Source organism: Dreissena polymorpha, chromosome 4 (assembly GCF_020536995.1).
Source record: "Dreissena polymorpha isolate Duluth1 chromosome 4, UMN_Dpol_1.0, whole genome shotgun sequence".
Lineage (NCBI taxonomy): Eukaryota > Metazoa > Mollusca > Bivalvia > Myida > Dreissenidae > Dreissena > Dreissena polymorpha.
The window spans coordinates 57,935,573-57,948,086 of NC_068358.1; the positions used below are offsets into that span (position 1 = coordinate 57,935,573).

At 33.4% G+C, this 12,514-nt stretch overlaps 1 protein-coding gene across 1 annotated transcript in view; it reads left to right on the forward strand.

Annotated features, from left to right (window-relative positions):
• The first annotated feature begins 2,638 nt into the window (after nucleotides 1-2,638).
• LOC127878447 (cyclin-dependent kinase-like 5) overlaps nucleotides 2,639-12,514 on the forward strand; it is a 41,069-nt gene continuing 31,193 nt past the window's right edge. Inside the window, exons 1-4 of the mRNA XM_052424972.1 lie at nucleotides 2,639-2,975; nucleotides 5,877-5,965; nucleotides 6,441-6,475; nucleotides 8,380-8,425. Coding sequence (XP_052280932.1) covers nucleotides 5,929-5,965; nucleotides 6,441-6,475; nucleotides 8,380-8,425 — 118 coding nt within the window. The 5' untranslated portion in view covers nucleotides 2,639-2,975; nucleotides 5,877-5,928. The remainder of the gene's footprint in view (nucleotides 2,976-5,876; nucleotides 5,966-6,440; nucleotides 6,476-8,379; nucleotides 8,426-12,514) is intronic.

Genomic DNA, 12,514 nt, shown 5'->3' on the forward strand with positions numbered 1-12,514 from the left:
CCAATGGAAAGCTTTAGTTGTAAGCAGCAAACAGTCAAATTTCTACGAAGTGATGGAATTCCTCAAATTAGTTGTGGGGTACAATCACCCACCCACCCGTGAATCTCCTATAGACTCAAGTCTTATGGTGGTTGTGGATAGTGGATCGACACTCATCATCAGCATGGAGTCCCTCCGTCGTCAATGTTTCGCCCTTGAACCACGGACATCTCGGGAGGTTTGGGCCACCGTAGCTACGGTAAATGTCGATAGCTCTACTTCTTCCATTTTGTCTCGCCTCAGCAACAGCCTGCTCGTCGACCGTTCTACATCTTGGCATTTTCTGGATAGTCCACCGTCTATCCCTGCCAGTAGACCCAATTGCTGACATTAGTCGGCACACGGAGACCGTTCTACATCTTGGCATTTTCTGGATAGTCCGCCGTCTATCCCTGTCAGTAGACCCAATTGCTGACATCAGTTGGCACACGGATTGTTCACAAAACCCTCTAGCGCCTACTTCTATGGGGAACAACCAATTACGCCATCCTCTTTGGTTGCTAGCTTCTAGCATCTCTGTGTACTTGGCCTTTTTCTCCCGTAGGCCTCCGCGCATCAGGTTGCCCAAGGTACGGTTAAGTCGATACAAATTAAATTTGACCAATAAATACGTTTTGTGGCAATGAGCGGATATCACAGCAACAAGTATATTGAATAGGTTAACTGCTTTTACAGCCCTGTCAGAATACTTTTAACGCACTGTGAAACTGCAGTTAATATCGTTACTGCTTTTGCTTCTACTACGGTACATTTGTTTGTAATGTTTCTGCGTCTGCTAAATAAAGACTCATTACCCCCGGTACTTTTAAGTTATTAGTGCTACTATTTACGTTATAAGTTTGCTAAATGTTCTACTAAAACAAAAGATGGCAAACTGTCGTTGCAAACTTCATTATATATGTAATCATAATGTCTGTATTTAACCAATGTAAACAATTATTCTCCGCAAAAGGTCCAGATCAATTACTCATTTTTTTATATGGCCCAAACGTCTTATTATCGACCTTTCAAAAACGTAGCTAGTAACTGGATTTTCAGGGAAAGATTAATGAGAATTCAATAAAAAAAACAAGATGAGAATTCAATTTAAATAAACCCAGAAAAAAATCGGCAGCGAGACCCATAAATTATCTGTTTCGCGCAAATAGCAGGGACCGATTGACCCGCTTGCTTACATACTGCCCTTAAAACGGAACCAGGTTAGGTTGCTAACAAACTTTACCATAGTAGTGTAAGTGTCCATCATTGGGCACCAAATTTAAAATACATGGATAAATACGTGTGTTGTCCACCTTTGAGTTTTAAAGACCAACACTTCCCCTTACGAAGCTTTACGGGCCGCTACGCCACGAGGACATTACTAACATTCACAACTAAGCTAGAACATGCAAATTCGTTTAATTGATATCCCCCGCCAAATAAAGTTTGTTTATGGAGAGGTTCAAATAACTTGATATTTGGTATAATCGTAAAAAAACGTGTAGGGTAATCGTTTTTATGCATTGCAATTCTCCTCTTTGATATCTATACACGCATGCAGAATCATATTTAAATATTGTAGCGTATCTGAGATATAGCCCTGAACAGTTACGCAATACAAAAACAACAAATGGAAATAATTCTTATTTAAGAAAGTGTATGGTTATGCTTCTTGTGCATGGCAATTCTCCTCATTGGTATCAATACACCCATGAAGTTTAATGTTGAAGTCTTGTATGGTAACTGAGATATAGCCCTGATATGAAAAGTTAAATCATACAAAAACAAAGGGCGATAACTCTTATTTAAGAAAGTGTAGGGCTATGGTTCATGAGCATGGCATTTATCATTGATATATATATATACACCAATGAAGTTGCTCTTCTGATACAACACTCCTTCTAAATAGAAGATTTTGTGCCGGCGCCTATTGGCTAAGGGGTGAGAACAGTACAAAAAAGTTTCATGTTGATATATTATAAAGTTCCTGAGATCTAGCCATTAAAGGTTTTTTGACAGATGGACGGACGGACTGGCAGAATGACAGACAGACGAACGGACGAACGGACGGACAAATTACACAATTCTATATCCATCAGCCTTTTGCGGGGCATAAAAAGCTGGATTCAAGTTTACACCTTAATGATAAAACAAGGGTATATCATACTTGTTATTTTACTCAACAAACTAAATGTGTTCTGTTTAAGATGTACGTTCCGTTATGTACTTTTACCGTTTCAACTTCAAAACATTAGTTTTTTTCTTAGGTAAAAATCAACAGTTAAAATATGAAAATTCTAAACTTTCTTAATCTTCGGACATTATACGTTTTCATTCAGGATTAAAATAGACAAGTGACACTTAACCATTGATCATCTGAGTTTATAAAACGTCATGGCAACTATAGGCCTATTCTTCGCATGCACTGATCAAATGGGGAAAAATCTTCTAAGCATATGAAAAAAGGAAAATTTTACGGAATAATATTAACAATATACAGCAATATTGTTGATTATAAAATACAGTTTCTTCATATGCAAGTATCTGCATCGATAACACTTATACGACGTATGTCGACAATAGTACCAACGAACTCTTCAAAAAAAGGTAGGAAAATGCATTGTGGGTATGTTGGCAAGGAAATTCCCGATGGCGTCCTACGTGAATGTGAACGATTTTAGTGAAAGCTGAAACGATATGCTGGATTCAACGTGTGTTATTTTGTTTAGATAATAATTGTGTGTCACTCTGGAGTAAAATTAATTTAGTGTTTATTTATTGGGGTTGAAAGCTGTATTACTTTGCTACTTTATTTTATATTGTTAACACAGAAATTGTGTTTGCATTTGTGGATAAACTTGTGAGATATAAGTTATAAGTGAAAGTGGATATGGTGAATGATTTGATTGTTAGTTTCTTTCTTAATTGTGTTGGATAAATTAAAAAAAATAAAATTGGTAAGACGCTTTTATTGATGTATACGCTCAATTTTCTAATAAATAATTATACTAAAGTGCCAACATTAGTCTTAGAAGTTAGAAGAAACACCATCCTAACATTTAGTATCATGCACAATTGAATTGGTCAATAATTATTTTGAAAACCATATGTACATGAATGCATATTTTACTTAACTCTCTATAGAGAGTGCCAGTCCATAGTTGTTTTTTGTAATTTCAGTAAGATTAAAATGCGTGAAACAGATTTGGCTACCATATTTGAAATAGAAACCTACCAGTTAACACTAATATGTGTTATTATTCTTAAGTTTTTCTTGTGAATAAAGTCATATTTGAAAAACAAGGTATATTTTTATTACAAACCAGCGCCCTTACACTACTTTGGGGGAAGGGATCCGCAGCCCTTAGGAGGGGGAATTTTTTGTAAATGGGGGAATTTTTATAACGAAAAAAACAACAACTATGTTTAACTGTTATAAACATATATTTCTATATATGCTACTGTCTGTTTAGGACAGAAAGATGGACTTTTACTCAATCTTTATAACAGTAATCTTATTTAAAAGTCCACCATTATGTCCTTTTTGTTCCTAAAACAAGCTAGTGCTGAGCCATTTGCATGCAAAGTCTGTCTTAAACCAAAGAATGCGACCATGATATATCCAGCGTGGGATATAAATTGTCAGGTTATTCATGCATGTTTATGTATGCATTACATGTAGGTTAGTTTGGCAATCTCAAAACCCGCTATTTACCTACCTTATTGAAGTATTTGTTATATCCATATGTTATTCATTGGTATGAAACATTATTCCTTGTAAGTACATGTGTATTGTCAAATGCGTATAATTAAATTTGTAATATGAAAACAATTGTCAAGTTTTATTGTTTAAGAAAGCATGCACAAATTAGAACCATGTACAAAATGACGTCATTCATTCTCATGGAAAGCATGGGCTTTGATAGTACCTCTAAATTAAAAGCAAGTAGTTAACATTGTATCTAACGCGTAAAGATTGTTGAGATAGGTCAGTATTGACTTGTGACATTTAAATTTATAATTGTATACACCTTCATGTGTGCACTGGTGTGTTTCGGCAATTCAAAGCAAATTCAAGAGAGAATGGTAACACCCGAAATGACCTGTGATGGTGTTATTGTTTATCGCAGTGCACAGTTGTTAAAGTGATGTACAATGAAAGCAGACAATCTGGTCAAAAATGGATTATGAATGTTTGATTAAACACAAAATTAAAGTGGGTGAAAAAAGGGTAAAATACTAGTTCGAGATATTGGAGTCAATTTTCAATTATAAATCAGCGATTTTTTTTGATTTTTTTTTTCTGAGGGGAAAAAATCAGTTTTTTTGGGGAAAAAAATATACTTTTCAGGTGGGGGACTGCCGCCGAAATTCGGCAGCAGATTTGATAGATTGAGGGCCCTGCAAACTGATCAATATTTAGCATTTATGGTCAAAAAAGTGAAAAACATAATCTACAGAATGCCATCAATTAAAAGTAAATGCATGCACACAGTCACACAAAAAGAACAATTGATTTATTATTACCAATTTACCAATAACAAGCTGCTTTTATTAATGTGAAGTGTTGTTTGTAATTTAATGGAGCAATAAAAATGTTCATCCTTTTCATGATTTGGTTTCCTATGATGTTGACATAATTAGTATGCAAATTTTTTCATCTTAATTGTTATGTTTGAAATTATTGTGTCATACTGATTGCATAATTTCTAGTCTCTATGTATTTTGCAATATATCATATTTACTTATCGTGTTTTTGTTATGAAAACAAAAAAATGTGAGACAATCTCCTCATACAGCTTTTGCCTATAAGACCTACCGTACAGTGTATATCTTTTTGTTGAAAACATTTTTAGTCTTCATGGGTTTACTATAAACAAGTAACTTTTGTAAAATAGAAATCACAAAACAGTGTCAACTAATGTTTACAGTATTAGGAAATGTTTCGCATGCAGTCCTGGAATCAACTCACAACCAACATCCTTTGGAATTTATTCTTTTAAAGAAGTTGTCTAAGTGTCCAAAAATGTGTTTTTGAAAATTGATATTGCTAGTGTATTATTTTTTCCATGGATGAGGATTTGAAGATGCAGTTTCAATATCTGTGATTTGGTTTAATGCATTTTGACAAAATACGAAACAATTCTATTTAAACCTGAGACCCTCATTTATGATGATGCCTTATGATGAACAGATTTTTACCTGTGTCAGAATTACTAAAAAGTAGTTTGTGTTCATTAAAAAATAAATAAAGTAAAGTCTTTAAATATACTGACAAGCACTACAAAGCAATCCATGTTGTCCATTTTACCAGACAGATTCGGCTGCCTTTGATCTGCTTACATGCATTTGTGATTATCTCTCATTGCAATATAAGGTGAATATTAACAAGATTTTATGAAACTTGAATTATTTAACTCAACGTTTGGCAACAAGCAAAAAACAGTACTCGCAAATCTAATTTTATAGTAGCATTTTGCAAGTACGCTATGGTTTATTTCGAGCCTTGCAGTTTTAATAATTCAAAGACAAAAATTAACTCTTTGTCCATGTTTGCCCACCCTCCTAGTCATAAAATTCTAATATAGAAGACAATTTAATTTTTCTCTAAAAAATCTAGAAGTGCACCCTAAAGTTCAGGGCCATTGTCTAGTGGGCCTGTGTATTTCAATACCTTTTACATGCAGAACTTCATGAAGAAAAGTTTAATTTTAAGTTTTGAATGCAGTTTGATATTGCCTTTGGTCCTTAATATAAGGTCATCAATATGAGGATTTAGTTCACAGAAAATGCAAGGTCTGAAGCGCCTGGTAATAAAAAAAATGTGTTAAAACTAAATAACTGTTTATTGTTTACAGGACAGAGTCACTTGAAGGGTTTTTTGAGAACCTACATGTAGGGTGTGATGTAATGAACAAGTACGAAATTGTGGGAGTTGTGGGCGAAGGTTAGTACAGTATCTTTTATTTCTAAACACAAATCTTTTGGACCTTGCAGAAACTTTTCAAGGCATATCCCAGTTTTATTTGCATGTGAACATTATAATTCAATATAAGGTACTTTAAAGGCATACAAAGCTAATTAAATGTAGTAAAAAACTAGATAAAAAGGTACATTTTGTAAAATGATGTTGGACATAAAACTAGTAATACTCAATTACTAATAGCTCTGCTTTTTGTCTTAAATGCAACCATGTAGCAATTTTAACAGATTATTATTATTTCGTGCTATATTCTTATAATTATGTATATTTATCAATCTTATCTCATAAGGTTTATTCATATTAAGCATGACATTTTGTTTGAAAATTAAAATATAAAAAGACCCCCCTTTGTTATCTGCATGCTTTTTATTAAACTTCCCAAAGGTTTTCAGAAAGATTTCCATTGATTGAATTGATTGCATTCTTTTGTTTGTTACAGGTGCCTATGGCGTGGTGTTGAAATGTAAACACAAGGTAAGATCTAGTTACATATAAGAACACAACCAAGCCGTCTATACACAACTCTGTAGTTTGAATACCTAAAATCAATGTTGATTCAACAATTTAAGTTAGCTTGTAGTCTTGTTCACGTTAATTGAAGGAGGCATGTTTCTGAGAGCTTTACTGTGAAAAGCAGGTAATTGTCATTGAAGCATGTTCAAATAATTACACATGCTGAGACAATTTGTTTTGACCAAAAATACAATTTGTCTATGATGCAGTGATAACATGTCAAATCTTAAAGTATTTTGTCTTTCCCCATAAATGGCAGCATAGGGCCCCCTGCCTAAAACTTTGGTCATATTTGGTATCAAGACTTTTTTAACTTGCAGTCTATTGGTAACAACCTGTTAGAAACGCTAATGTGCCAATACAATTTATGTCATTAGAAGTAGGGTTCAATAGAGAACATAAGATTGAAACACTGTTATTGGACCAAAGGATGGTGATAACATTGTGTGTGCGGGATTTGAAAGCTGTAAGCTTTTTAACTTGTTGAGAACAGGAAGGGTATAAACTGCATGAAACTGCAAATACATGCTTAGCAGAAACACTATAGTCATTATCGACACTTAGTTGCACAATGCAAACAGTGAAAGCCTAGCTGTTAATGAGTTCTGCAATAGTCAATATTTGAATACTACAGACTAAAAATGTAAAGCATATACATACTGTTTTACAAACTCTATGAAGATTAAATATTTCTTGTAGCAATAAGATATTTAAATTTAAGGTGGGTTCAGCATTTTGGAAAGAAACATGAAATACATATTGGTAGTATGAGAAAATCACAGTTAACACTACTGGATGTATGGTATTTTTGCTCTATCGTAAGGACTTTGGTATATTTCACAAAACTCAAATAGGTTGGCACAGCATACCTTTCATTTCTCAGTATGTTACAACAGAAAGTTAAAAAAACTTCTTTGTGATGGGCACTGTACATGCATTTGGCATATTTCCATTCCATTATTTCCATACCATGCACATAAATAAGTCTTTGCGGGAGTATATAAGAAAACTTAATGTACTGGTTTTTATGGAGTAAAGTATTAAATACTACGTTGATATTTTATTGTGACATTAATCTGTTTATTGAACTTAGCAAGTTAAACCATTTTGTCCAATCACACTGTTGTAGTTCAGTGTGGTGTTGAATTTACTGCATGCTATTGAATTTAAGGTCCAATTATTATCTATTGTAATAAAATCTACTGGTATATAATCTTGTTAAGGTATTCCTTTCAGTGTTATGCACTTGTACTAGTAATGATTTTATAGTATATAGGACCTTGTGTTCATAAAAAATTAATAGTGGCTTAATAATAAATGAATTTACTGGAATTTGTGTCCTAACTGTATACAGTATATATTACACATAAAATTTGAACTAAAACAATTAATGAAAATTAATTAGTAGTACTGGGGTACCATAAACATTGTCATAATACAGGTTAAACTTGTAAGAGATCACTGCACCCATTAGGCCACGACAAATTGATCATTTAATTGTTCCAAGGAATTTGGCCACAAAACATTCTAGCCAGTAAGCACAATAAAAGCAAAAGTACTTTGGATACATTCACATGCGAGCCATATAGCGCAGAATTAAAAAAATTGTTTAAATATTTGTTTGTAATTTTTTACAAATGTATTCAGCTTATTAAATGTTGCTATTTTGTACTATTACTTGTTTAATGAAAAATGAACTGTCTTAAATATGTTGTTTTAAAAAAGACAGAAAAAACTTTCTCATAAAAAACTGATTGGATGGCAAAATAGACCATGGGAGCACAATAAGAAAATCAATTTGTTGTAGCCTTAGGTTGTTGGGGACTCTGAAATCTATGTAATAAAAGCTATATTTTGTTTTTCAGGAAACAGGCGAACTCGTTGCTGTGAAGAAATTCAAAGATGGCGAAGGTAATTTTGTGTAAATAGAAGTAATAGACAAAAAGTCATTTAAGTCGTATTTTTGTTGATAGTAAATTTGCTATTTTATTATTTAATAATTATGTACTTAAGGTGTGAATCGAATCCCTACTCCTATAAAAAAAAGACAAGATAAAATGCAATCAAACACTGTAGGCAACTTAAAACTATGTAACATAATAAAGTAGCATGTGTACAGGTTATGTAATTGATTGGAACAACAAGATTTAAAACTGGATTTCATTTATTGTAAATTGTATGTCATGGCCTTCAAGGAAATCAATTTTTTACTGTGATAGCTGTCATAATGAACACCATCCTTTTTCCTATTTCCTTTACTTAACTGACTGATTTTACATGTAAGTTATTAAAACTTAGAAGCTTAATATACTCAAAGTTTAATGAAATTGAGCAGTGTTTTAATGTTGTAATTTACAACCTTATTTCAACCTGACATTGGGAATTGCATCGGGCACATGTTTCAGACAAGTATAGCACTACCTACTTATGTCTATTGGAATAAAATGGAGAGAAAACGCGCCTCACTAAACTATGCAGGAGTTCCATTATTAGGGCTAATTGTATTATAAGTTTTCAATAACAACGATAAAGATGGTCAATATCTCATGTTCTTGGGATTGTGTTATCATGTAACACGTATCAGGACTGATTTGTTGGACATGGCATTATCTTTATCAATAAACAAAACCTGTCAGCTAGCGTTTTCAGCTCATGGGTATTTTACAGGCATCATGACCTTACAAGGTTTGTGTGTTGCGGTGGAATTCTAGTTTTATCTTAGACTTGTTTTAGTGGTTTTTAACCCTTTCCTGCTCAGAAGCAAAGTGATTATGACTGTATGCAACCAACATACAAGTAGAACAGCCTATGAGTTGAGTAACTCACAGTCTGGTCAGGTTTTATGCTGCTTGCTGCTCACAAGTATGTTCTTAAATTTAGGTAACAATATTCCAAAAGATTTCCTACACAAATTCAATGTAAAAGCAATAACTTCAACAAAAAATAAAGTCAAACTTTTGCGCATAGAGACCCTCATAACCATACCTTTTCTTAAAGAGCATTCCAAGCCGCAATGATTTAGACAATAAAAAAGAGGGGTCATGCGTTATGCAAGAAAGAACTCGATGTAAATAAGCGGTCACTGTTTTACAGCCATCTATTTACTGGGTTCGTACCAGTGGATGAGGGTTTCCCGCCATCTGTCAAAGTCTCATGTAGTCTCCAACCTTCAAGCAAATGAGTGAATTTCTGTTAAACATCAATGTTTTCCCTACCACATGCACAAAGAAACATTCTAAAATAAAGTCATGGCAAGTGCCCACACAGAGCATTGTGTCTTCTTATAAATGATGTTCAGGTTTTTAAAGAGTATAGCATTGCACTTCAAAAAGATTTAGTATATTGTAACCTAAAGGCTTGGAAATAAAACCTTAAAAGTGGAATATAGCTATAAAGGCCTTTAATTAAATTGGAATTCTTACGAAAAGGTCAAAACATGTATCTTTGTGTTAAAGGTTTAAGAATACCTGAAAGGCTTACTTTCCTCAAATTGACAGATCTGTATTGGCCCTTACATTTTTTAAATATGATTGTGTGTATGTATTGTACCTGCTGACCAGTGCAATGTCAATCACTCTAGAAAGAAATTTGCTGGTTGAATATTTTTACTTACATGAATTTCCTAGAGGGCTTTTGTATTCAAATAAGTTTTTTGAAAGGGTAGACAACTTATCAAATTTTCAAGAATTGAAATGAAGTTTTAGGACCTATTTATTTTAACTGGATGGCATTAAAAGCCCTGGCTGGGCTTTAAAGCGACTCTGGAGTAGCTTTCCTCGGATGAACCAGTACTTGGTTTGTTTGGAAAGATCTTTTGAAATTCTCTCTAAGTGGTGATAGCACTTTTGATCTATCGATTTTAATGCAGAACCATAATCACATACTACACCATTGCGGCCTTTGAATCAATAATTTTGGAAAAAATGACCACCCGTGAAAATTTCCAAGAGTGCTTTGTTTTTAAGTCAATTTGTGAAAGGTTGGCAATTTTGTCTCTGTGTTGATGCAGACCCTTTTTTATATGAGCTGATTTATTGACTTTAGACAAGCATTGGACAGTAAATAAAATCATTGACTTACATAGTAGGACCAGCCCTTATGAATTATTTAGCGATAATCTGCTAGCTGGATCGCAGCAGTTGTGTTTACCTTGCATTGATTTCTCAAGGGACCATGCGCTCCTTTTATAGTAGAGAAGCCAAAGAAATTTGTATAAGTATGCTTTTACATGTACAGCCTTTTAATTAACTAGATTGAGAAATAATTAATTGTCAGTTCGCTACAACCAATACAAAGTATGTTTACGCATGTTTATGGTTACAGTTCTTTAGATATTAAGTCATCTGGGTAGTCAATATTTTGTTTGAGATTTGTCCATTGCTGTATCCTAATGTATTATGTACATACATTAACCCTTTAAGCGCTGGAACCGAATTTTGAAGGCTTTTGCAAACAGTTTGGATCCAGAACGTGGCGTCTCATCAGCATCCAAACTGTTTGCTTTTCTGATAGCATTCTTTGAAAAAAATCGAAGAAATGGCTTATATTAGAAGATCAGCAGACGACATTTTAGCAGATGACAAATTTCCCAGCAGTCAAAGGGTTAAAAGACTGTGATGTTGTCTTTAGGTTTGTAATGTGATTGTATTATATGTGTTTATCAAACTGTCTTAAAGTGATCAATTGAACTGACCTTCAATCACCTGGAGTCTAGAACATTTTCATTTAAAGGGATCTTTTCACGTTTTAGTAAATTGACAAAATTGAAAAACAATGTTTCAGATTCGCAAATTTTCGTTTTAGTTATGATATTTGTGAGGAAACAGTAATACTGAACATTTACCATGGTCTAATATAGACATTATATGCATCTTATGACGATTTAAAAAACTAAAAATTATAAAGCGTTGCAACGCGAAACGATTTAATAATTTGGAGAGTTCTGTTGTTGTCGTTTAATTTTTTGAAACTACGAAGATTGCTTATATAAGGTATAAAATACGACTCTTGTACATACTTGGCAGGATGGCCGAGCGGTCTTATTAGTTTTTACTCCAGGACTCCGGGGGTCACTGGTTCGAGCCCTGCTGCCGGCTACTTTTTTTCTTTTTTTAATTGTATTCTTGATTTTTTATTGGAGCTTTTTAGATCCAATGTTTACATTTATCAATATAAAGCATTTAATGACAAACTTCAAAATAGGCCAAAATCTGTGAAAAGGCCCCTTTAAGAACGTAAACTGTAAATATTTGTGTTCCTTGATGTTTGACTAGTCACTATTGGTAAATTTTCTGTATGTCAAAGTTCTCTAACAATTAATTTATCAATATCATGAATCTTTCTGATGATTGGCATTTGTGAAGGTATATCGCATTGGGATCCATGTTTACACACGAATGTAAATCAATCAGATTTATTGAATTTAACCGCAAACCATTGATAGAAATAATAAGCAGATTATCAGCTGATTAATGGCTGTTCCTCCTGACCGATGTATTGGATAATTAAACTCGTACAAATTATGAACAAAAATAGCCTCACTAGTGATCAGAACTTCGGTCACGTCTGTAAGAATCAATGGCACATATTGGAAACATTCAATGAATGAATTTAATTTTTCAATATTTATCAGTTCATAATATTTCTCATTGGCTACATTCCACTTTGAATGAAGCTCATTTATCGTTGTAATCTATGGTGAAAGCAAATAATTCGCTGCTGGGGACCCTTTTCACTAAATTTACTGCAAATTTATGTCTTTTCATCGACCATTAAGTAAATTCACAGTTTGCATGGATCAATTGATGATCATGAAGACTTGTAATGATAACTGAGGATTTACCTTTTTATCATTGTGCCATTATATTTTATCGCTTGTAAAGTATAAATATTTTGCCTTGGTCCTTTGATGCCCTCTTATAATCGATTTTGTAATGTTTTCTGTCATGGAAATATTAAAACAAAAACGTTTTGTTTGGCACAGACATTTTTTTATGCCCA